This window comes from Notothenia rossii (genome assembly GCF_949606895.1).
Source record: "Notothenia rossii genome assembly, chromosome: 1".
Classification (NCBI taxonomy): domain Eukaryota; kingdom Metazoa; phylum Chordata; class Actinopteri; order Perciformes; family Nototheniidae; genus Notothenia; species Notothenia rossii.
In genome coordinates this window covers 27,585,719-27,612,715 of record NC_136912.1, presented here as the reverse complement: position 1 = coordinate 27,612,715, position 26,997 = coordinate 27,585,719, and the positions used below count along the sequence as shown (strand labels likewise).

The 26,997-nt window shown below is 41.2% G+C and overlaps 1 protein-coding gene across 6 annotated transcripts in view; it reads left to right on the top strand.

Moving 5' to 3' along the window:
* Window positions 1–26,997, top strand: part of add3a (adducin 3 (gamma) a) — an 87,009-nt gene that overhangs the window by 28,369 nt on the left and 31,643 nt on the right. For 2 of the 6 annotated variants that reach the window (XM_079667930.1, XM_079667925.1), the window contains exons 1-2: window positions 12,803–13,199; window positions 18,767–19,013. In XM_079667930.1, coding sequence (XP_079524056.1) covers window positions 18,819–19,013 — 195 coding nt within the window. In that variant the 5' untranslated portion in view covers window positions 12,803–13,199; window positions 18,767–18,818. Of the gene's footprint in view, window positions 1–12,802; window positions 13,200–13,310; window positions 13,355–16,019; window positions 16,159–18,766; window positions 19,014–26,997 lie in introns of those variants that run through there. The other 4 variants (XM_079667929.1, XM_079667926.1, XM_079667927.1 and 1 more) reach the window with 3 other exon arrangements.

Below are 26,997 nucleotides of genomic sequence, written 5' to 3'. Positions count from 1 at the left end.
TAAAATACACATAGTAGTAGTACTGTCATTTTCCACACTTATGGCGCATTTCCACTGCAGGGCCTCGCACAGCTTAGTACGGTATAGTTAGGCCTTGGTAGGCCAGGCTCACTTTATGCTGTGTTTCCATTACAGTTTAGTAGCTGGGGCAGTAACTATAGAAACGCAGTGTAGGCGGAGCCGTGACGTCATCTTAAATGTGAAACACAAAACCAACATTAGCTGTTAGCCCTCAGAGCTCACAGCTCCTCATATCTGTTCAGAAACTACACATAAGTTAAACAAGTACAAACCACACTGTCTGTGTCATGGTGAATACAGTCACTGGTTTATTCATGTCTGTATAGGCCGTTGTTGAGAGTGTGGACGGTTGGAGCATATACAACGTTAGCTTAGCCGATATCCATTCAGAAAACATGCATTTTAAAAGGTTTTTCGCCTGCCGTCTTGTCTGCGGACTTGTCAAGCATTAATTCATGGTTTTTATGAACCGGTATCAGTATGTTGTTACTTCGGCATCATTTTGAAACGTGTATTACAATTAAATCACGGTCAAATATGTTCATTTTGTTGTAGTTGCCAGCGATTCTCTCACTAGTTTAGCATACTCAGCCCGGTTGTTGGCCCAGAAAGAACCTCGATTTTGGCGAGACAGAAAACTGTGAAAAAGTACCCGCTAGCAGGAACTACGGCTAGTGGAAACACAACCAAAAACGGGCCGGGAGTGGCACGCTTACACCACGCTCCGCGCTGTAGTGGAGATGCGCCATTAGTAACCTACTGCACTAGTGGAATCCAACCCATAACCTTACAGTAGAGCTATGGCTTTTATCTTTGGTGTGCGAAACAAAGAGAAAAATGCCAAAAGCCCAGATGGTCAAAGGTCTTTTCAACCAACATAGCAGTTAAATGCCAGTGTCCTTTAAATGTAGCGGATGTGGGCGTTTTTCAGCCTCGATTGACCTTGGAAGCTACTAAGCCTCAATAACCGGCCTTCACTTTGAATCTGAGCTGCATGGCTATTGTTGTTTATTCCCCTCACTGTCTCTGGAACTCTAAGGTGAATGAAAAGGCCTTTTGTAGGGGGGGCTAGATGCCCATGGGATGATGTTATTTCACAATCTGTCTTCTTGTGAAATCAAGTCTTTCCAAGTGATCAACAAGAAGGTTTTTTATAAGTGAAGTTATCTAAATGAAAGATGGTGTTAGGAATACAACTGCCAGTTTAGGCTAAAGACTCGGCACAGTTTAAGAGCTTTATGGGCAGTAATAAAAGCTTGCATATTTTATGAGTTTCTGAGTTACTCTTGTGATATTTTTTAAATGTCACTGCTATGAATAAGACAGAGGAAGCATAAACTGAAGCATATTGAGTTGTAGAAAGCCCATGCGATGTCCCCTCATCTCCGATCTTACTTTCTGGGTTACTTTTATGTCTCTGTTTATTCCTTGCTTTCTTGGTTTCTCCCCCTTTTTTGCCGGGGTGGGGTCACCCAAGCACAGCCTGTTTTGTTTGGAGTTGCTATGGAAACGGGTGTGTGTATGTGTGTGTTTGTGTGTGTGTGTTGGGGCTGCAGTTCTGCTTCATGCATAATGACCTCATCCAGACACAGCCCCCCACATATCGAATCTGTCTACTTCCTCACATTGCGTAATACACACACAGTTATCTGGCCGACGCCCCCTCAGTATTGTGCCTCGTTGCTTGACCACAGACGAGTCATTAGCAACAATAGTCCAACTCCTTTTGACTAAAACTATTCATGTTTTCTTCAACATTTGAATTCATATCGTTTGTAAGCATGGAATTACATTCAGCAACAAAGGTTTTAGTCAGATGTTTAGAAAAAGGGGAAAGCAAGTTCATGAACTGACAATGAACCCTCGACTTGAATTCTCTTAATTAAGTAGTGTGCTGTATTTCAGCACTTCAAATTGTTACAAAACCACTCCTACTCCCACCTTATCACCTGGGGTAAATCACTTGACGTTCCTCAGCTGTTAATCTCTGATAGTGTGAGAATGTGGAACGAAGCCCAGCTGTTGATGTGTATTTATTAAAGCAGAAAGTCAAGTCAGTGGTAGGAAATCTTTTCCGTGTGGAACAGAATGCAGTTTTCTCTGAGGGGAAAAGTTCTGCTTCATTTCACAAAGATTTCTGGAAAATATATTTTCCCCCGAACCGTAGGCGCATAAGCTCAGTTATTTAAAGGCCTAGTTATCGATCCACCATGTGACTGTGGTCTTCCACAAAAAGGTCATATTTTCAGTGAAAAGGTCCATTCAGAAATACAATGCATGCTTCAGTTGATGTATCATTGCTGCAGCATTTGGCTCCTTGAATGTTATCAACTCTTAAACCACTTTTGCACAACTGTGCTAAATAAAGCTGGGGAAAATAAATTGGTTGCATTTGGATACGCATGACTACTGATCCTATCATACAAAACTTTACAGGTCGGATTTCAAAAGCAGCGCGACATGTCAAATTGGAATGAAGAAATAAATAACGGATTGTAACTCAAACAAGTCAGACAACAAACATTTATCAACTCTACAACATAGTGCAGAAATCCCCTAAAGCTTCTTCATGCAATTTGCCTATCTGATTCCACATGGTAGTTTAAGAAAATGTGTGCTCACCTGATTGGTGTGGAGGCATTGGCACAGAATATTTGCTTTGGAAATGATCCACTAAGCTTTACGGCGCCACAACTTTGCTTATTGATGCTGCAGTGGTTTGTATTCAGCTGTCTGTTCCTGGGCATAGAAGCCCACTTACCTTTGAGTATTAGTGCGTCCTGCATTTGAATTTGTTGCCTAAGATACAGAATCACACATTTACTTCTAATATGAATGATCTGCTTCTACTGTAATAGTGACACACAGTCTATCTTAGTGCTTCCCTCTGCAGCTTTCGCCCTAGAGACTGCCATAAATAAATGCATTATTGTTGGAAATGCAGGACTTAAGTATATTCTTGTCCTTTACTGCAGGAAAGCTGAATATGCTACTGCCGCATAGCACAGGACCTGTCCAGGGGTTAAATATAAAACTGTTTTTTTTTTAAGGTTCCTCTGCACTCAACTTTTGTGCGTACAGCCGAAGTGAAACAGCAGTTGAAGTTATATACGGAATCACCTGTAAATCGTATCTCTGATGTCCGCAACAAATATATTTATATTTATCTTGATTACTAAAGTTGCCATAGAGGCAGAACATTTTTCTTAAGCAATCTTGAATATGGTCTCAAATTGGTGTTTGGCTAAATGATTTTTACTGACTGTGACCACCAAAAGTTATTTGGAGTATATCACTAGCTCACCCAAGTAGGAACCACAAAAACCTTTTAAAGAGTTTTGTTTTGTTTTATAAAAAAACCATCAGGTTGCAATTTTTAAAATGAACTTTAGTCAATTTGTTTTAATTCCACCTGGTTTTTCAGTCAGTCTTTGTAAGGCATTGATGTCTGTAAGAGCTTTGAGAATATGTGAAGTAATTCACACTGCAGCTAATTTAGCACACAACCCACGCCTCTGCCTGACTATAAAGCCAGGGTCTGACGGTGAGGACATACGGTAGCAGTTAGCATCTGCGACACCCGGTGATTGATTGTTTTTTTGTTTGTGGTTAAGGCAACAGGGTCCTGTTGAACTGTGTCTATGGCTCTGGGCTCTGTCATTACCTGCTATAATGACAGAGTGATTAGCTGTGTGTGTGTGTGTGTGTGTGTGTGTGTGTGTGTGTGTGTGTGTGTGTGTGTGTGTGTGTGTGTGTGTGTGTGTGTGTGTGTGTGTGTGTGTGTGTGTGTGTGTGTGTGTGTGTGTGTGTGTGTGTGTGTGTGTGTGTGTGTGTGTGTGTGTGTGTGTGTGTGTGTGTGTGTGTGTGTGTGTGTGTGTGTGTGTGTGTGTGTGTGTGTGTGTGTGTGTGTGTGTGTGTGTGTGTGTGTGTGTGTTCTAAGATTTCAGTTGAGTTTGTTTATGTAATCCTTTTTTAAATTGGCCTAAATTACATAACATCAATGTCGGAATCACTTTACTGAGCCAGCCCTTTTAACCTAAATTGAACTGTAATGAATGACCTTCGTATTGCAGTATGCTGTACAAACTAAATTCTCACTCATTGTTACCTCTAATCTTACGTTTGGAGTAACTACAAATTAAAGACTTTTTTTACAAGAACTCAATGCTTCATAAAACTTTACAAACCGTTGAAAACATCCTACGTAATGAACAGGGCATTTTAACGGTTTACAAAGTTGTATAACTCTTACATTACTCCCCACTAAACAGTACAGACCAATGTTAAAGGTAGGGTAGGTAAAAATGGAGATACCAGCTCGAGTGCGCTAGAATTTGAAAATACACAACCGAAAAAAATCTGCCCCTTCCTTCAGACTTCCTTACAGAACCCCTCCTCCAACACACAAGAACGCGCATCATCAATGAGGCCACGAGATAAGTTTGTGCACGAGATGGAAGGCTGACAGGCAGGTAGGCAATCCAGTTATTTTAGCCGGGCCGGCTAAAATGATTGGTCGTGCTTTTGACAGCGCCACGGCTTCCACAGATGAAATTTTTGTATATATTTATTGTCAAAGCATTTAATTTATTCATTGCTATCTGGATGTTAAGAGCATTTCATGGAATATAACAAAAAGTGTTTCTGAAGTGAATTACCTACCCTACCTTTAATTAGGGTGTTGTCATTAGCGGCCGCCGATCGATATCGGCCAATACTCACTCTCTGCCGATGGATCGGTGCTCTCTAAAAATGCAGATCGCGAGAGCCGATCGCATGACGTCTCTGTACGCGGCAAAACAAGCTCGCCAAAATGGCTTCACCAGTCTGGCAGTATTTTAAGGTGTCTGAAAATGACAATAAATTAGCGGTATGCAACGTGTGTGAAGCAGAAATCCTGCAGCTCCACCCGCTGTGACGGACCGGTGAGCGGTAACACACTTAGCTATCTTACCTACCTCTGGAACAAGCTAAACTAGTTATAAATATATTTATTCTTCACTGTCGGGTCACTCATTACTGGATCAGTGAGACGGATAGGGACCGTCTGTCAGGAGGGAGAGAGGAAAAGAGAGCGCTTCCGTTCATTTCTCCCGTGTTATCCAAAGTTAATGTAAACTTGAATAATGTACTTCATTTGAATGTAATAATTATGTTGGTTGCTGTTTGTGGAAGCGCCAGTGAATGAGCCCCATTAACTGAGTTTTAAACATCACTTTAAATGGAAGATCCCCATAGGCCCCGCCAACTCGATCGGATCGGTGATCGGAATCGGCCGATACTGATTCCGGCGATCGGCCCCAAAATTGGCGATCGGAGCATCCCTAGTTGACATTGTTGGCAAAGCGTTCACAGCTTTGATTCAGAGGAATTGGCCTGTGGGATGTGAATCTACAAAGCACCTCCTTGTCTCCTGAAAGTGTGCGTGAGTTGCAGTGTTTTGACTTTCATGTCGCAGTTTCACAGAGGGGAAAAAGGAACTGACTGCCGAGTTTGGACTTTAGTTCCCGTTAGCTTCAAAAACAGAAAGGCTGCTTTGAACTTTTTTTTGCCATCCCACTCTCATGTACAGTTGTTGTTCAAGGTGAGTATGACCATTTTGGACTAAAACTTAAAAGGACATCTATTTTTATTTTGTCGTGTTCGATTTGGTCCCTTTGGCTTCTTTTAAATGGTCACAACTGCAGGTCAACCAGGACTACAGACATATTCTATGTCTTCCCTTTTTTGCCTTCATTTAGTTTGATAAACATGTTAATGTGCAAGAAGACAGAGGAAAACCTTCTGAAAATATGAAAAGTACCAACTAGAGGAAGTCATAAACTTTTCTCCTCTGTTGACTCAAGGTGTGCAAGGCATTCTCTGTGTGTGTGTGTGTGTGTGTGTGTGTGTGTGTGTGTGTGTGTGTGTGTGTGTGTGTGTGTGTGTGTGTGTGTGTGTGTGTGTGTGTGTGTGTGTGTGTGTGTGTGTGTGTGTGTGTGTGTGTGTGTGTGTGTGTGTGTGTGTGTGTGTGTGTGTGTGTGTGTGTGTGTGTGTGTGTGTGTGTGTGTGTGTGTGTGTGTGTGTGTGTGTGTGTGTGTGTGTGTGTGTGTGTGTGGTTATCTGATATGCTGTGATTGCTATGGGAGTTACTGCAGTCCACAGGTAATGAGGCCTCGTTTTAAAATGGGTCAAGTGACATGAAACAGAGAGAAAGACGTTACAGTGCACCTGAATGAGCAACAGACCTAATCCCTTTACTCCTCAACATACTCTACTTTAAACTCCTAACATATTGCAAAAGACATTTAATGTTTAAGTTTCATTGCAATCCAACATAACTTTTTGGTAAATAATTTACGGACCCACTGTACATATTAAGCAGGAAATAAAAACTTGATAAGGCTTTCATGAGAAGTTAAAGGGGAGCTAGTCTCAAGCCATTTAGTGAAATGCTGTTTCACACAGAAAGAAAAGAAAGATGGAGAAGATATCATTGTCAGGCTTCATAATACAATCTGACCATGTGACGAATGAAAATGAAATCAGTGCCAGTTAAAAGTGATTACTATTATTCCCATGCGGCGAAACATGTGACCGGTAGTTAATTTGGGATCCTAAATGACCATACTGACATACGGTCAAAAAATGTATTCCCTAGGCGATCTTTCCTTAAAGTGCTTTTCGTTGAACTTGACCTGGAAATGCACATTTGACCGAGGTGACGACTGGGCGGTGACTTCCCATTGTCACTTCAAGGCCTCGTTGACTCTCCATCAGCAGAGGAAATGAAGTAGTAACAACACATAAAACACACTCTGCTTCCTTGCTCGCTCTCTGTCTCGACTGTTACCTCTCTACCTGAACCTTGAGGCAGAGGAAGACTTCCCCCGTTACGCTCCAGTACATCCCTGTAATGGTCTGTGTACTCTTTCCCCCTTTCTAAGCCACACAGTTGCTCAGACAGGGACAGCATTGTTCCCAGTGAGCGCTCCAGGAAGTGGATCTGAACGCGTCTCAGTGCGTTAAACATTAGCCGCTCTCTAAATGCCTCTCTACCCCTGAAACATGGATTAGAGGCTACTTAGGATCACTACCATACAAGCGTACAATTAGACAGGCTGTTAGCCGGATAAACAGAGAAGTGACAGCTTTACTCTGTGTGTGGATGTGTGCACAGCAGGTGATGCAATACTGGCCTTTCCTTTTCTTCTGCCCTGCAGGTGTAAAAAATGATCAGGAAAGACTAAAGGCCATTCTACTGAACAACGGATTCCTCTGAAGATCATAAAGTGTACTGACAAGAACACAAAGAGGCTCTTAACATGTTGTGTTCTTGACCTTGTTGCACTTGAGTATGACTGCTATTAAAGGAGTTTGCCGTATGCTGCTGCCAACTCATGTAAGACTTCAGGTGCTACGAGGCACCACAGGATTCTTCTTAATATTGAATTATTATTATTTTATTTGTTTTGATTGTTGTGAATATAACGGGATAACACGAAAATCCATCTTGTTCATCTTCAAGTTATGTTTTCAGATCAAACTGCAATAGCTTGCTTCCTGTGAGAAGCTACTCACAGACACAGTAGTTAAGGTGGAGAGAACAGCACTAAAGCTACCGCCATTGACCTGATTGGTTGAGGAATACCAAGGTAATCCATCCTTTTCAGCAGTTTTAAATGTGAAAAAACCTTCTGGTGGTCCAGGTTAGAAAAAGATGCCACCCACTTAAATAATGTAAAACCGATCAGTTGTACTGGTATATTTACAATATTGCTTCAACTAGAGTTCCTGAATCTTTTTTTATTGCATAACTAGAACCCGTAGCAACGCGTCCATACAAAAGCTTATTTTTATTTTGAATGTCTGGGACCTTGGGTGAAAATATCCCGACCGGCTCTGTAGGCTTTCAAGTCCGGAATCTTTCCTGCAGTTTGACTCCTGATACAAACATTATCGTATATATGAACTGACAAGCTTTTACCAAAAGTTATTTTGGCCGTTGTGCGGCTTTAAAACGACCTCTGGGAATCAACTTGACCTCTGTCATGTGGGCAAATTATGTTTGAAATAAAAGTAGTCAAAACAAGCTCTGTAAAAAAAATGTCACTGGGGTTTCCTTACACCCATTAACTTATTTTCTCAAGCATTACCACATCTGTCAATTTCCCACTATGGGGTCTTGCCACCATTTTTTCTGGTTCTTTGGGAAAAGCTAAGAGGTCCCAAACATTAGCTAAAGTGTTTGTACATTCCTGAACAGTTAGCGTCAGTGAACGTGCCCTATCACTCCTCTCCTGTTACCACTTGGCATTTGGTGGGAAAAGCTGACAGACGCTGATAGCAGGGCTTTGGCAGTAAATGGATACCAGCATGCAGTCCCTCAGGTCTTCCTCCCTTGTGTGTTTGCTTTATGCTTACCACAGAGGTCAAGGTGGGGATGACTTCAACAGAAATATGGGATTACTTAACGATGGTGTGCAACAGACCCGGTAATCACAAGACTTGATAACAGTTTTGAGGAGACGGCAGAGAATCAAGTGCTTTATGACCGCCGGGGTTTAGTCTGACCTTGTCTATAATGTGTCACATGACTCAACCTAAAGCAATAACAGTGATTTGGGTTTCCACAAGGTCATGATTAGCTGTCGTTATGACACAAGCCTGCTGTTATCAACCGGTTGGACAGAGCTTCTTAGACACGTCTTCTTAATGTGACAGTTTGATGTGTTCCTTTTGCTTCTGCCCTCTTTGCACTCATGGTATTGGCAAATCAAAGTTAAGATTGTAAAACAGGTTTTGTCTCTGACAGTTGTGTTTTTTCCTATCTTTGTATCCTTTATAGGTTTGGTAATTTCAGATGATGTGCATTCATCACATTTGTGGTGTTGTATTTCAGAATTGTTGTTTAAATCTGTCCGAAACACAGTGAAGTTACTTGTATTTGAATTATTTTCTGTAAGCTTTTAATAACTAGATATTTCATGAGCAACAGGCACTACCAAACATACTACTGTTACACAATCCATCGTGCAATGTCTTCGTACAATGACCTGTGTTTACATCTGGTTAGAAGTCTCAGTATTCACCTTTTTGCAGGGTGTGTTTATGTGTAAACCCCTTTTTCCCTGAGTCAGGGGGGTGTGTGTGTGTGTGTGTGTGTGTGTGTGTGTGTGTGTGTGTGTGTGTGTGTGTGTGTGTGTGTGTGTGTGTGTGTGTGTGTGTGTGTGTGTGTGTGTGTGTGTGTGTGTGTGTGTGTGTGTGTGTGTGTGTGTGTGTGTGTGTGTGTGTGTGTGTGTGTGTGTGTGTGTGTGTGTGTGTGTGTGTGTGTGTGTGTGTGTGTGTGTGTGTGTGTGTGTGTGTGTGTGTGTGTGTGTGTGTGTGTGTGTGTGTGTGTGTGTGTGTGTGATGCACCAGCATCCAGGAGGAGTCTTCTTTCTCTGCCAGTGTGTACTTGGCATACTCACAGCACTGCGGTTGAGATACAGTGTGCAGACACAGGGCAGGGCGATACGGAAGAACATAATATACCAATGGACAATGTCAGCATCGATGCAAAAATGTCAGCATCGATGCAAAAATGTCAGCATCAATGCAAAATCACAAATGTAGGGAAATGAATGGTCCTTCGAGGGAAAAAAAAGTATTGAAAAGACACACAAGAAATTTATTTGGAATCTTACCAAACTATTCATTGGCATTATTCATTCGGATGTTCGTTTTAGTCTTGCTTAACTCAATGCGATCATGAAATAAGCAACTATGAAATGGAATAGTGTGCTACTAGTCACTGATATTGTACTAAAAACAAGAATATAGTCAGTATGCAGATGTTGGTTTCAATCAGTAATGCAGCATATTGGACTGCTCAGACCACCTTCACCTAAATTGATCCAGCACTCAGTGAAATCTGCTTTGCCAGCATGGTTTGGGACTGAAAGTATGCCCTCTCCATTACAGATGTATTTCTCTAAGTTAATGCACTAATTGCACTTCTTTAAGAAAGTGCTGAAAGAAACAGTCCCTCAAACCTACTTAATACAAATAGGGCTCTTTTCCATAAGGATTGCTCATGATGACATTTCATACCATAGCCCATATATGCAAGTCATTCCCAATAGCACATTGTTGTTGTTTGTATAGAGGACGCAGTATTTGTGAAAACACATTTACAGTCAGTCATATGGCGGCTGCAGGATGATCACTCTTGTTTGTTGGTACAAACCATCTTCAGCCGAGCCAACACTCTACGTAAGCACACACACGTGATGCAATTATGAAGAATCTGCCTGTTTAACAGTGGCGACAGCACTGTGTGTGTGTGTGTGTGTGTGTGTGTGTGTGTGTGTGTGTGTGTGTGTGTGTGTGTGTGTGTGTGTGTGTGTGTGTGTGTGTGTGTGTGTGTGTGTGTGTGTGTGTGTGTGTGTGTGTGTGTGTGTGTGTGTGTGTGTGTGTGTGTGTGTGTGTGTGTGTGTGTGTTCTTTCCTACTGTAACTCAGCATTATTAGTAGGTACAATCTCAGTCTTCTGCTGTAAATAAAATAAGCTCAAAACATTGTGTGTGTTGTTGTTTCTTATGTTCCTGGCAAATGCCATTGATGGCACAGACGGGTAAAGGTAATTGACTTGTTTCACAGTATAAAACATCCAAACTTGAAATAACAAATATAATCCATTTAAGAAACCCATTTACTATAAATTATAATGAATTCAAATTTTAATATTTTACATTTTACCCAACAAGACTATTTACAAAAAACGTTGAAACCGTAAACAATCATTGCAATACAATAAATCAAAACGTACAAAATATATATATTTTTTTAATACTATGCACAGTCCTCCTACACGTGGATAATTTAGATTAAATCAATATTTCACCAACATTATCCAGTACTGTATCCTCAGGATTGTTACATTTATTTTACCCTGAATGCTGATTTACACACTGGTCTGCCTAGAGAACCCCCCGCCCAACGCTCTCCCCAGTTTGTAGTACATCATAGAAAACCTCCTTTTTACACAGCTGTAGTTGCTGGTTTGAACAGGTATCGGAAGCAATTGGAGATTCAGACTTTCTGTAAAGTTTACGCTTTGCTTGGCGTTTGTTTCCAAAGTGTTGTTACAGTTATCAAAGAGGCTTAACAAAAACGTCTTATCTTCTAAGCTATCATGTGATGGCAATAAACGTAGTCTACTTTATTACCCCTCTCCCGACTGAAAACCTTTGGCATCAACTACAGTACTCGCATTAATGGGAAACTCAGATTTTATGACAGGCGTTCATGCCAAGTGAGATAATGACATACTTTCACAACACAAAAAGTTAAAGAATAATCTCAGTTGAACAGACAGTTTGTAGACACACTTTTCGATATTATTATATTATTTAAATGAAAGTATCGCTATCTTTACAGTAGTTCTATGTATCTCACCTGTGTGTGTGCAATCTCTCTTTTGAATGTCACTAGTAATGAATTCACTATGCTCAGATTTCTGGCTCTGTTGTCTGTCAGACAGCAGGATTACAGAAAGATATCTGGCGCAATTTTCCCAAAACTTGGTAAAAAGGTGTGGTAGGGTCCAACGAAGAACAATTACATTTTGGGGCAACCTGAGGCATTTGTGCTGCGTTCATGTGGTGTTGGTATCACAGAAAAATGAGTTCTTGACTGGTGAAATGTATGTGAAAGCCCCATCAAATTTGAAAAACAACTCGAAAAAAAGATTTCAAAGTTATTTTTGTTCTTCTTCTGAACAAAGAAAACTCATCTTCACTGTAGCGTCCTTGTTGTTTCCTCATAATATTTTAAAGCTCATGAACACATCAGGTCAGAATAAATCTTACTTAGTTGGGAAATAGGACCTTATAGGATGAGGAGCATGTAAACAGGAACCACACAGATACAGCAGACCAGCAAAGACTAAAGAGAAGTGATTGAGCAACAGACAAGATATTAGAAAACTGTAGCTGATATTTGATCATAACATTCACATTTTTGTACCATGTCTCAATAACAACACAGCAAGAACAATGAACAAAATATGTTTTCAGTGGTCTGAGTTATTTTTTGTAAGGCGCCATTTCAGAATGCACTGTAAAAAAAGCAAGATTGAAGTTGGTTATTAGTTCCAGCTTTGGTGAAATTCAATCAAATGTAACACATCAACAGAAACATGGATGCCAAGCTTATAACAGAGTTTGGCTTTAAGCAAGACACTGAATCACTAACAGCTATGATGTGGTATACACTGACCTCTGACCTTGCATTGTTAAACTGTGACATTGTGACATTTTAGTTTTGACAGAATAAACCCTCTGGCTTTATTTAGGTGTGTTTCAGTGCACAGATAACATTCATTCTGAAGGGGCTGGAAAGGCCATGCAGTTTTGGCTGTGGCAGGTTGGGTGGCTGTAGTTACCCTCCTGCCAGCCGGACCCATAAACACTGACCTTTAGTACAGTCGCCGGAGGGACGGGGGGTAAGCAGGGGGTGTGAATGGGGGACAGAAAGAGAGGGAAAGAGTCGGAGGGAGAAGATTGTGGAATGTGGGAGAGAGAGCAGAAAGTGAATGGATCAAAGAGAAAAAGAAAGAGGCAAGAAAAAAAGATGACTAGACTCATAGAGAGAGAGAGAGCAAGGGAGGAGGAGGTGCGGTTAGTGTGTGTGAGTCTGAGATCTGATTGGTCTAGCAGCCTGTGTGTGTGTTTGCCTCAATGTGTGTGTGCTTCTAGCCAATGGGCGGGGGATTAAGCCCACGTCACGTGGTCTCTTCAGCTTCTTTTCCACACAAACACACACCCTCATTTGCAGAGGGCACACCGACACACACATACCCTCTCACAGTCTCACAGACACACTCACAGCTGTCGATAATTCTCTCTCTGCTGAGTGCCGAGGAGCAGAGCCCGCAGGAATTTGGGGGAACCTGCTGTCTGCTGGCAAACATCATCTATGTGGACAATCTGAGAGGAGGACTGAATGATTTTCTAATCGGTGCCTGGCTTTTACTTTCTGGCGTTCACATCCCATCTCTTTATCCCTCTCGTCTCTCCCTGGCTTTTCTGGGATACAGTGTTGGAATTTAAGCGCAGACAGCGAGCAGCAGAGAAAAACAGAGACATGTGTTTTGCCCCAGCCGCCTCCTACTACTGCCCGTTCTCTCCTATTCACTGACAAAGCAGGAAATACAAGGTTGGTTGGGCTCGGCTTATTTGTTTATGGGCTGGTTTATTGTTTCATTACACCTTGTAAGACATGTGTAATTTTTGGAATACCTACAATATGTTCTTATTTTTACTACAGTATTTTGAAGACTTTATCACACACCACCAGAATATGGAATACAGGTATTCTTCTTTTCCCACAAGCTGCCAAAGCATGACTCCCTCTCCAATCCCTAAAACTGATTTGTTGTTTTAGCGGAACTCCTTGTTAGTAAGGCTGCTTGGGCACACGAACACACACACACACACACACACACACACACACACACACACACACACACACACACACACACACACACACACACACACACACACACACACACACACACACCATGAACATGCTTGGCAGCCACAGTGCCTTTAGTGTGAGCACCAGGGAAGATTAGCTGTGGCTTTTATCTCTAATGTGCCGAATAGGAGAGGTTGTGTGTGAAGAAAGGCACTCTTCTATTCTAGAGTCACGGCAGTAGTAAGTATTAGCCTTCTACATAGTTTTCTTGAAAATGTTGATCATTCAGAGGGAATGCCCATACAAAGACTCAGTGTGGTTGTTTGTCTGTTGTAATCTGGTCAATAATGTTGGCGTGTTGCTTTCTCATGCAAACTGCATCCAGCGGTTCCATGCATTGCATTTACTGACAAACACTTAGACTGCTGGCGAGTTAGACAGGCATGTTTAGACACTTACGTGTGTGTGTGTGTGTGTGTGTGTGTGTGTGTGTGTGTGTGTGTGTGTGTGTGTGTGTGTGTGTGTGTGTGTGTGTGTGTGTGTGTGTGTGTGTGTGTGTGTGTGTGTGTGTGTGTGTGTGTGTGTGTGTGTGTGTGTGTGTGTGTGTGTGTGTGTGTGTGTGTGTGTGTGTGTGTGTGTGTGCAGGGTTTACACTGTGTGCATATTTGTTTTGCATGTACTCACTGTGCCATTTGAAGCATGTGTAGATATAATTAGCCAACGTACAGATTCTTTCCTGGTATTGTTGCCTTTGGGCTGGTAACATAACCCAAAAGGCTGTTTGTCTATTTTTAGTGTAGGCAGCTCATTGAGACTCAAGCAGCCACGCTTTGAAGCTTCCCCCAGGCCAGATAAAGATACGAGGTGTGTGTGGATTAGTGTGGGATGTGGCTGGTGGACGACTTATCCAGTGTATGTGCTGACTGCTTGTTATATTAATCAGCATTATTGTGACTTATTTTTGTAGTACGTTTATTGCTATTAATTTTGAAGGAAGAAAATAAAAGTTCAATAGTAATGGAGAGATATATCACACTATAGAGGCAGACAGAGAGATGGAGCAGCAGATACATGGTTTGGACGTAGGCTTACAGATAAGCTGGCTGTTATCAGATAAAGACGGAGAGTTGTGTGTTGACTGAGGTGCTGGCACTGCTCCAGCTGGAACCACAAGGCATTATGGGTGAGCACACTCACAGCTCTAATGGTAAAGATGAAGGACGGACATTTTTATATCAATGCATCTTTCTTCTTTTTAGATCACATGACTGAGGTTTTACATATTCTTTTTTAAGTCACTCAAATGTTAATGCATGAGCTGCAGCAAGTGGGTAACTTTTCAGATTGTTTATTATATATTTTTTATGTTTTATTATTTTTACGTTTTTATGCAACAACTTGATTTCTTTAGCTTCTCAAATGAGAGGATTTTGTTTCATTTTTTTCTTCGTCTTATGTGATATTTATTTGAATATGTTTTGGACCATTAGTCACACAAAGCAAAGAATCTCAATACATTAGCTCAGGTTTAAGTAACTTCATCAGCTTTTTGTTCTTTTCTGGCAGTTTTTAAACCAAAATATGAACTTATTTGTAAAAAGAATAAGTAGAATGGTGGATAACTTGCAGCCCTATTGTAATATAGTTCCATATACACGTCTTACAATTGATTTATTATGTGTGAGTGTTTAATAAATCTCCCTGTCTTTCATCAAGTAAGCTGTTATTAAATATAGTAGCTGTTACTACACCATTCATTGTGTAACTTTTGGTAACCAAAAGCATTTGTATCATTTTGATTTTAATCGCAATAATTTGTTTTATAGCACTCTTAAAGTTATTGTTTATACAGGAGAAGTTTTCATGGACAACTAGCCCACTGATGAAGACAGGTTTGGTCTTCAGAGCTGTGAGAGGAAGGGGAGGGTCAGGGATCAGAGGTCACATTCACCTTGCCTGTGGGCAGCAGTCGCAGTCTAGCGCCCTTTAGTAAACACAGCCTGCCTCGTCTATCTGCCACAGATTAATGTAGCCTTAATCAATTACAATAAAGCAATGTCATCAAATGCCATATCTCTAAAGGGCAATTGTCTCCAGTTTCCAGTCGGTCACTGAACTCAATCTAAACTACTGCAATTGTTCTGGAAACTTCACTGTGTCTCGCTCAAGAAGTGTTTGATAGAAACGCTGGAGAGCATCTGTGGTGGAGCATGACATTTAATGATATAATTGATGCAATAAAGCGAGGCTCAGATTTCATCCTTACTCAGATTAATTGTGCCCAAAACCAACAACGCCACTCCCCCCTCACCCTCCAGACCGTTGATCTCTCTGGACGTGACCAGACCAAGAGGTTTCAGGACGGGGACAATGATCTATTGATCCAGAGCGATGGATGGGGGGAGGCTGGACGCTGTGACCGAGCAGGGATAGTGTACTGGTGCTTGTGTGTGGCTAAAGGGAGGGGAAAGGCACTGTTTACAGAACTTTTTTTGGGGGGTGTAACTTTATTTTAGTGAGGCTACAGCTGTTCAGCCGCACAGAAATCCAATCAAATGTCAGATATGAGCTTCTACTTTCAATCACAAGGTGTAGCTAGTTGTATTGCCCCTACTTTTGGGCACTGGAGCATCTTTGAAGACGTACTGTACAAGAGAAGAAAAAAAGCAGTACAAGTAAAGGAATCAGAGCTGAAGCAGTGAGTAGAAAAAAAAGTGCTGAGTGACGAGCGGAGGTATAACGATTTGTCGACTAATTGATTACTTCTGAAATTGTAAAAACTATTTTCAAAGTTCATTTGCTTTTCATGCAAAATAGTGAAAAGGCTGTGTTTAGCCTCTCAAATATTAATAGTTCATCCTGTTCTGTTTTTATATGTTTTAGGTTTTCTAAATATGTTGGGATTTTGGACTGACAAAACAAGATACCAACTTTTGACTTTGAGAAACTGGATGGACATTTCTCACTATTTTGTACATCTAAAAATTGCCACATGAATCAATAAAGAAAATAATCTTTAGCTGCAACCCTGATGGCAAATTGACGATGTTGCACACACATTGCACAACTGAAAATAATTATCCATTGTGACTATTCCCATCTCCATCACATCATTTTGCGGTTTTGTCCTAGCCTGTTCTGTGCACAGTAAAATAGTTCATGCAAACAGGAGGATGAATTCAATAACAGGTTACATAACTCTTCACTCCCCAGCTGCCTTTTATTAAAGAGGATTATTGGGCGGCTTTTATTTGCTTCCATAGTATAAATCACAGCTTTGGTAGTGGGATCAGGTAGTGGGATCAGGTACTGAGCGAGAGGCTTCCTGTGCTCTTATGGCTTCTCTGGTTTGGACATTGTGGCAAAAATATTGTCAAACTAAAAGTCAAATGTTCCTCAAACTTTGTGTCTGTGATTTGTCACATCTACTGTCCTGTATGTCTTTGGAAAAAAAACGAGACTATCTCCATAGACCGGTTTTGAGAACAATCCCAGTTTAAATGAAGAATGGAGCATAATGTTGGTAAAAGCAATTGGCATCCACAGTGAGCTACTTGTGAATTGCCCTTGAGCAAGGCATTGGACACATCTCAGAATCCAGTAATAGAGGAAGCAGCATTGATGAATGTATACTCATAATGTTAAGGTAATCCTACGGAAAGGACGTTTTGATTGTTGTTGCTAGCTTTCTTGCATATTAAAATGAGTACAAAAGTTCATCCATTACAGAAAGTGAAAATGTGTGATCATAAGAGAGAAAAAAACCGAAAAACATGTTTATCCATTTGCAAGGCTTTTCTTAGACTCATTGTTTGTTTTCTAAGAGTATGACTCTTGTATGCCCTGAACTGTGTGTCACTACACTAATCTCAGCCATCTTTATAAGTGGCATTTGACCTGAGTGAGTGAGTAGCTTAGCGGCACGTAAACCAAATCACCTCTCCCTCCCTCCCCCTGTTTCCCATCATATGGAGTAAAGAAAAAAGGCTATAAAGGGGAAAAAGAGTCACTACTGGCAGGGTAACCCCCACATGTTGATCCCCCTGCTGTTGACCACTTGGCTTTTGAAAGCAAAAAGCATTGGGATTCCTTTCTTAAACCCTTTCTTGCTCTCTCTCTGTCTGATTCCTCTGCTCTTCAAGCCAAGACACCATCTGTTAGAGCTCCCCTAAGCCCTGCCTCTCCTTAATACACCACCAGCTTATCTTTGCTACTGCAGCAGCAGCAGCCGTGTTGCAAGAGAGCCTGGAAAATGTAGTTCTATATGGTCTTTATCCCTCTCTCTTTGTATGTAACCCAGAAGGTAATGCATTTAATAAAGTGCTTGTGAAAATGGTAAAGAAAATCAGGACACTGTTGAACCAACAAATGAACCCTTTTTAGTCCAGTTGTTCTTTGGTCAAGTTTTAAAGGAATGTGTGTAGAACAGATGGGGGTTTGGTCAAAAACAACTGTACAATAATCAATTAATTCTTTTCTTTTTTTTAGGATTTCCTCTACAATATGTATTTGGTTCACAAAGTAAAATATTTAAAATACGTAACAAACATGTATTTCCTTTAACCTTTATTGGCCATTTCCCTTGGCATTACAACAAAGCACACGAGTCACTCTTGATGCTTTACTTTAACAATTCCTGTATCCTGCAAAATGCTTGTTTTCCTGCCAGCTGGCCTGTGATTGAACGTTGGGAGTAAACCACCTCACCAGTCAAGACCCACATGTTCAAACAAATCTGCTCCTGTCCTCCTCATGCACTTTGTTGGACGGTGTGTCAGAGTGACCTCACGTATGACAATGTGCAGTTTCAACACGACATGTGTATGGAACAAAACTCTTCTGACAGGATGTTATTTGCTTTAAGGAGCAGCCCCCTTCTGGCGCTTGAAAAACACAAGTTGTGACCCTGTCATCTGCTTGTGATATGTTGTTTTTCAGTACATTTAATTTGCGTGAGCTAGAGGTTTTCTATTCAGTTTAAAAGTAATATATTGCCTTTTTGCTGTCCATTAGCGAAGGCTTTGTTAGTGCGTTTTATATTTGAGAAAAAAAGGCAGCATTTAATTTAAATTGTAAAAATATACATTATGAACTTTTATTGACAATATCCATGACATTAATAACGTTTCATACCCCATTGTCATAAAGGCTTAAGTTTGAATGCCGGTACATCCTGTTCTGTTCCCTCAACCTCTTTATGTGCTATGAAATACTGAATTATTTATTTTGTTGGTTAATATAAACTTCCACTTATCTTTTAAAATTACATGATTTGTGGTCTGACTTTTGCACCTCTCTCTTCTCAGGTGAGCGTCAGAGCGGTGGGCACAGAGAGAGAGAGAGTAAGGTTACGCAGGCATGAGTGTGGAAAACCATCAGGGGGTGGTGACCACCCCACCCCCGCCCAGTGGAGGGACTAAGGAGCGCTACTTTGACCGGGTCGACGTCAACGATCCGGAATACATCAGGGCCAAGAACATGTCACCTGACCTGCGGCAGGACTTCAATGTTCTGGAGCAAAAGAAACGTGTCACACAGATCTTACAGAGCCCCGTAAGTGTTGACTAAGTTTTAAAATGGGAGTTATGCATGCAGTGCTTACTAGAGGGGAGATTGTCCAGAGGAAAGCAACAATTGACAGACTGCAACTTTCTCAAATGATTGGTGTAGAACACAGTATAACGCTATCAGCCAAAGCAATGAGAAGTGCTTTTTCACTTGTTCTTTACATTGCAAAGAGCATAGAGTCCTGAAAGGTCGATGGATCCAGATTTCTTTGGTAAACAGGTTACTCTAAATGTGCAGCCTTTATTTGTAGCGTTTTGGTTTGCATTTGTAGACTGATTGTTATTCACCAATCAAGTTTGAGCGGGCTTTGCTTGAATTCAGGTAAACAGTCTGTATGTAGGGCAAAAGAGGTTAAAACATTGGCCGAAAGGCAATCCTCAAACCGTTCAGCTATTGGCTAACGACAATTAAGGCGGACTTCCTGTTGCCAGTAGGTTTTTCTGTGACCGAATCAATATTGGCGTGTAAAATTCGTCAGGCCCGAACCCTTATCATACTTGTAAGATCTTGGGTCAATTGGACTTTGTTCAATTTTAAAAGGAAGTCAGAAGGCGGACCTATCGAAGGTGTAACCCACCTGTAAATCAAAGTGTCAATTGAGACACGAGCCTATGTGTCAATAGGCTCGACCCAACCACAAAACAATTTATTCAAGAAATATAACAGAAAGGAGACGAAACTACAACTTCCCGTTTTTTTCTTTTTGTCAGTTATTATTCCCCAATACATTGATTTCTAAAGAGTTACAGTAATTTACATAACCTGTGCTTGCGTTGATGTTGTGACTCTAGCCACAGAATCACAGTGATCCACTAAAACTCTAATATATATATAGCAGCTACCACACCGCTGTTCAGCCGTACTGCTGCAGCTTTCCAAGGGCCCTCCATTCCAGCCGCTCTGATGTTCGGTCAGGTTTTGCTGAGGTAAACAATCCTGTGAGCCCAGGGCATATTTCAGCCAACAAGCATCATGTTGTGGTTTAATTTTCATTACCTCGAGGTCTGGACTCTTGCTCTACTACATAAGATGCTGGAGGAGGTACAGTTAGAGGATTGAACCCATTTGGGACCACACATAGATGTTTAGGCACTCATGGCATTGTGGAGTTATCGGATATTGTGGTTGTAGTAGTTTTGAAGTTGGCTACAACCTCTGCTGGGATCAGAACGTGATTAAAAACAGGGAGCAGTACAGAGAGCACAAGCTACAGAAACACAAAACCATAAATGACATAGCCAGACTTCACAGATACACACATCAAATGTCATCGTTGTTTTGCATTATTTAATGCGTTTCAGATCAGTTATTTTGAACCTCAAATTCATTTACATCTTTGTCATGAATGCAACTCTGTTAGTAATAGTTTAAACACACTCCGCTCATTTACCCATACACAAAGTCAAGCTCAGTAATAGCTATTGTCCTATCTTGCTGTTTGAATTGTTTCCTTTGAACAGTTGCATCAGCTTGTGTTAAGATTTCACAACAACTCCCCCGGCATTCAGTTCAGCGTACGCAGTATTAGGAATATTTACTCTTCACTATTTACTCAAGGCTAGTCGCTGACTGAAGTGCTCCTCGCTGTTAACAGGGGCATCTGTGTGTATATGCATTTGTACTTTGAAACACTTTAAAGGGACAAATGCTCTTTGAAGGCTTTAGATTCAGCAGGGACACAGCAGATTTATGGTGAGGTTGAAGTTAGGTAACGAACAAAGTAAGACATTGCAATGGCAATTAATCTCATGAATGAATATCCCTCACAAGTAAAGTAAGCCTTGAAGTGTGTGTGATGGGTGCCTTGGTTTGGCCCATTTCTTTTAAGCTTTAAATGTGATCCTCATTCTGCACATGCCCAGTGTTGTTTTCTTGGCACGCAGCATCTTTTGGCAGATGTCTGGGATGGTGCTGCTGATGCAAGTTACCACTTGATATTCTGTCAAAATGTCTATGTATGTGATCGTGATCCACAAGTGCAGTTAAGAGTGATTACATTAAGAGGGCCAGGCAGACAGTGGGCAGAGTTGGGTTGCACCAAACTTTTCAGTAGCAAACCATCACTGTTTATTTTTCACCATGTCTGTCTGGCACAGCTGACTCCAGTCCGTCCTTATGGTTCAATTCCTCATGTTGAGTTGGTAAAGGCGGTCAGTGAGAGAGCTTTCTGACCAGCACCTGACAACACCATAGCAATGGCCACAGTGATCTATCAAAGATGTCCTTCATTTGTATTGCAAACATATCTGTGTATATCAAGCCTCTGTAAAATGTATTAATATTTTTATTTTATATAAAAAAATTAGGATTTATGGAGGCCGGAAAAAAAAAACTTGAATATTGGACTTACCGGTACATTAAAGGTGGGGTAGGTAAGTTTAAGAAACCGGCTCGAGATACACTTTTTGTTATATTCCATGGAATGCTCTTAACATCCCAATAGCAATGAATATCTTAAGTGCTTTGACAAAAAATCCATACAAAAATTTCATTTGTGGAAGCCGTAGTACTGTAAAAAGCACGACCAATCATCTGAGCCGCCCCGGCTAAAATAACTGGATGGCCTACCTGCCTGTCAGCCGGTTATGTGCACGTTCGTGTGTGTTGGAGGAGGAGCTCTGTAAGGAAGTGGCAGATTTTTTCCGGTTGTGTATTTTCAAATTCTAGAGCACTCGAGCTGGTTTCTCCAAAATTACCTACCCCACCTTTAACCAGCTGCCCAGAAATAAGACTTGTGCCCTTAAGTAGCAATCAAATAAAGGTTTCTGCATTAAATGTACACTGTTCTTTTCCTGTTTTATTACAATTCAAGCTGCATACCTTTGAGAGATTTTTAACTAGTGAAGGCTGTTTGTTTATCACCAGTGATAACTGTTGCTGTCCCTATAGACTTCATAAGATACCCAGGCCCATGATATACCGCTACATCACACTGTGTGTGTTACTCTTGCGGTCATGCAATGTTATGTACATGATTAGCGCTTGCTGTGGTTTTGAATGTGAGCCAACCAGCTCTCAGGCAGCAGTAACAGGTGGCTCCCTCTTGGTCTCAGAGGGGTTTCCAGCCCGTACACTATTCAGGACAGTTGGCCTCATAGCGCTGGTTTACTCATATTCAACAACAAGTGTGTGAACAGCTGGAGGTGCACACGTGTTGCCTCTCTCTCTCTTTCTCCTATCATCTTCATTTCACTCTTCATCTCCCTCAGTCCCAAATTCAGTAACAACAATATCAACAGCTGTGTGTCAACACATGGCGCCTCTCTCATAGTCTCCCTCTCCTCTCCTCTCTCTCTTTCTCTCTGTTTGTTTTGAATGCAGTGTTATGGGACTCGTGGCGGCTCCAGATTACATGTTACTAGCGCTCAGATGGCAGGTTGTATTTTAAGACAGACCAATATAGACCAAGCTGGAGTGAATCAACTCAGCTGACTGCAGCCACCAGCCTCTTTCGAAAGCATTGTTTACCTTTTAGAAGTCAAAGGCTACAGCTGGACCTTGAACCCTCTTAGGTCCCTTAGTCTCACAGCAGATAGTGTGGACACTCTGAAAGAAACACTAAAAATATTTAAGTGAATTGATAATTCCTTTAAACAAACAGTAGACCATTATTTCCCCCTTACTGAACTTTGGGTTAATTCACGGTTAAATCTGCTTAAGTGTCCTTGACTTCATTGATTATGGGGAAGGAGAAGAGAACGATTAATCAGATGTTTTTTGCTGGTAATGGTGGTTAACATAATGGTTGTTTTGTATCAAGGGTTGATATTTGCCTGGAGGTTGTTTGTGAGGCACGCTGCATTTCCAGAAGTAGATTGGGCAAAGATTGCAGCTGCAAATGCAAGTCTCATGATGACATGGTTGGTAAATCATCATATTGACTTTTTTGTTTAAAATTCTGCCGTTAAGCTTCTCTTTGTGCTGGGAACTAGGTTGCTGTGACCCAAAAGGTCAAAAGCCCTCAGAGGCTTGAAATGATATCAGATGAAATTGAATTTGAGTTATGCTGCGTCTATTTTCTGCATCTCTGCTCATCTTACTTTGTCCATTGCTGTTAGTTTTTCCTCTCTTCTGCACTTCTTGTGGCGCAGTTTGTACATCAGCCACAGAAATCACTTACTGAGGCCAAGTAGTACATTTAGGCAGCCTCATTTGCACCAGTCTGGTGGTTTTCGGAGGAAGTGCAACATTTCCTACTCTTCCCCCTCACTTTCCAGAAAACAAGTGGATAATTTATGATGCTCTGGCGGGTCCCGACGAGAACCCCCTCATGTGAGGTAAATGTCACGGCTGCACTCCATTATGTTTCCCCTTTCTTTTTCAAGTCCTGAAAGTCTCATTTGATAGAACATTAGTGGTTGAACTGACTCCAGAGACTCTTTTTAAAACCACCGTCTCTCCTCTCCTCTCCATGTCTTGACGGCTGTGTTTCAGTTTTGGCATTTCACGACATCTCTTGTATGCTGAACTTAGCAAAACCTCCAGCAGTTGAGGAATGCTCTCAGGATTAGAGGGTAACTTATTGAAATTTTTCTATGTCCACTTTATCTCATGTGCAACCTCAAAAGGAAAGGTCAAAAATCCCTCTGGAGCTTAGTGGTAAGCTCTCTATGAGTTTCCTCATCTGGCAACCGGAATCTGATATAGATGTTTTATATATTATATTATTAGGTATAACAAATGTAGTTTTTGCTTAATAAAACTATTTTCAAATGCCAGATTGGTATCAGTGATAACACTCGCCTGTATCGCCCTTGATGTAACAAATCCCCATTAAATACAGCTTCCTTGTTTCTGCTGTCAGTCACACTTGTTGAGCCACGACCAGCCATTGATCTTGTTTTTAGTGCAACAGCAATCCCCTGCTTGCAATAAAAAAACGATACAATTAAGTTCAGTGAAGTAAAAAAGAGCAGTCCTATTCAAATGGTGCATGGTATCAGCCATTATCCCAAGTTGATGTTCCTGGGAGAAACACAGTTGGATTGATGCATCTCTAAAGTCATGAATCCACACATAAAACAGTGTCATCTTTATATATCGGTACATTTTATCGCCAATTTGCAAATTTGTGATTTGTGTTAACTATCCCCCAATTTCTGCCGGGGTGAACAAGTTCATCCCTCAAGAAAAAGAGCTTAGATTTTATACAGTAGGGAGCCGATGCAGCTGGAGAAGGGGACCAATTTCACTGACGCACAATCTAAGGTTAGGTGGGGGGAAATCAATAGCATTGGCAAGCATACAGGCAAGCACTCTCTTACTTTGTAACCCTGTCACGTTGGCGGCTTCAAAGAACTCCTTTGTGCTGACATAACTGGAGAGGTTATGTCTGAAATTACAGGCTTCACCTTGTGTGTGTGTGTGTCTAAAAGCTTTGAAGACAATGAGTGTGCCTTATATCTATCTTTGCATGTATTTCATGGCAGATACAGTATGTTTATTAGACTCTGAAGTTACTCCTTACATTTAGTTTATTCTGCCAGTTGACAATAATGCAATTTGAGACCTGAAAATATGCAGGTCACTATAATCCTTCAGGTGAACTATGAAGCTTTTTGTAGGAGTGAAACGTATTACTAACCTGCTACCGTAAATGACCCAAAAACACAGTGTCAATAGATGTAAGAAAACAGTAACTGATAGTTGAGACTGTCCAATAAAAGATTCCTGTACACGTTGTCAAGCGTTGGTTTGCTGTGCAACAACTGAAACTGAGCTGTGGTGAGTCACATCCAACCACAGTAGTTTAATTTAACATGAGGATACATTTGTGTGTGAGGTAACGCTGAAACCATCACTTCTTTGATCAGTACAAGCCCACACATGCAGGACCAGCCTTGCTTCAACAAAGAGATTCAAAGTTCTGTCTTCCTTTCCCACAGGATGACGTACAAGTGTCACCTGTATCTGCAGCAATAACTGAGCAAGACAAAAGGAAACTTCTCTGTAGGTCACACGCCCTTGGAAGTATAAAAAAAACGTCCAGTTCTTGTACAATTTCCAAGAAATTCTCTTTGGAGAATGTGTAATTGTATTCTTACTTAACGTCCAGCACATAGTAAACTCTTTCCAGGAAGCATCTGCCCTGACGTAATGTCCTTCAGCTAGGCATGAATCCTGTCAGCTCATCCATCCCTTTGGAAGGAAATATTTCTCAGCAAGAACCAATAAACTCCCAACTTTACATCAGGGAACGTCCAAATGTATATGTTTTACTTTGAATAACTAGCCCCGTTTTACTAGTGTCTCTATCTCAGGCTTTGACATGATCACCGGACAAACTCCAAAAAAACGTTTCCTAATGTCTCTGATTTGATCACATGGCCTTGCTTAGCTTGGTTGCCTGTCAGTTAATGTGATCAGACAAATGTGCTGTCACTGCAATGATGTTATTATAAAGGTTCACCTGATTTCCTGTCTTTGGGTTAAAGTAAAATTCTCATCAGATTCGAGCCGTTATAGCAGCTAAAAAAACACTTGTCGTGTGATGTTATTTCTGTTGCTGCAGATGTGGGGGTTTTGCCGAAATAATAATGATACGATCCACTTTAGGCCCCCGGATTAATCTGTTTAGATGATGGGAATCAAATCCCTGCTGTCATAATCTTATTGGGAACACACAATTTGTAGAGCAGATGTCTGCTTGTGTGTGTGCGTTTCTGAAAGTGTGTGCTCATATGCTTTTTAATATGTTTCATAAAAACACTGCAGGCTTGTTGTGTTGAAAGTTTCAATTTGGTTGGTTGATTGGTACCGCATGTGAAAAACAATGGTGATTCTGAGGAGGTATTTTAGCATCTTTTGCTAATTTGTTGTTGTTTTTTGACCCACCAGGATTGTTTAGGTTCACTCTAAGCTCTCAGTGTAACGCTAGTGATAATCTTTCTGCACAGGCCCAAAACAAACATCTTTTTTGTCAAATAAGGAACACATTTTCTGCCAGAGGCTCAGGTTTCCGTGCTCTGGTTCCAATAAACTGTGTCTTCAGCGCTGCAGCTCCAATGTCAATGCCATAGCACAACATTCTTTGAAACAGAAATGCCCAGAAAAACAACTGAAAACTAAAAAACATGACCCACCACTGTCAGACATCCGCAACATACCGGTTGTCACAGCAACCTTGCCACCAGGGACTAAGGAATGTCTGGCCTGGGTTCAGAGTCAGCGGTGCTCCGGGACTGTATTCGTCCTGATTCAGGGGGTTGCTCCACTTTGAACAAAACACCCCCACATGGGCATCTGACCAAAGGCCTCCACTCCAACACTAATGGACATGGGGTGACTTGAGGGGATGCAGAGGGGGCAGAGATGTTTTATTGAAAGGATCTATTGGGAATGTGTTGACTGTTGCATGAACACTGAGATGAAATAAAGGCATGCATATTGGATGTTGCCCTGCAGTTGGAGTCAAGGCATGGAAATATTGTTATGGACTATTTTCACTCTGAGGGCAGTGATGATGTGCCACTAAATTCGCATCACAAGTCAAAAGTGGATCAGAAATTCTTAGGTAACTTCATGAAGTGCAGTCCATTTAAGACCCGATCAAATGAGTAGGTTGCCTGACATCATCAGGCCAAATTGCAAATGACAATTGGTCTGGAACCTCTTAGTCCATTTTCAGACTTTAAAAATGTCTTCAAACCCAATTGGTTAACCCTAACCATGTGCTTCTGGACTCACACAGCTGTAATCAAATGAGCTGTGGGGAAAGTTGTGCGCCCCCTGAGAGGTTAACAGCCTAATTAAGATTATGAGCCGCTAAACAGCTAGTACTTTTTTTATTGTCTGCTGTTACACAGTTGCATAGCCTTTTGCATCATCTACAGTAGTTTAAACTGACACTTCCTGTAGACTGAGAAGTCTTGTGATTTCTCTTTAAAACGTTTTATTCATGAGCTGTTTCATGATAAGAAATATTCTCTTTCATGGGAAGTGAAAGGATAAAATTAGGCAGCACTTTGAT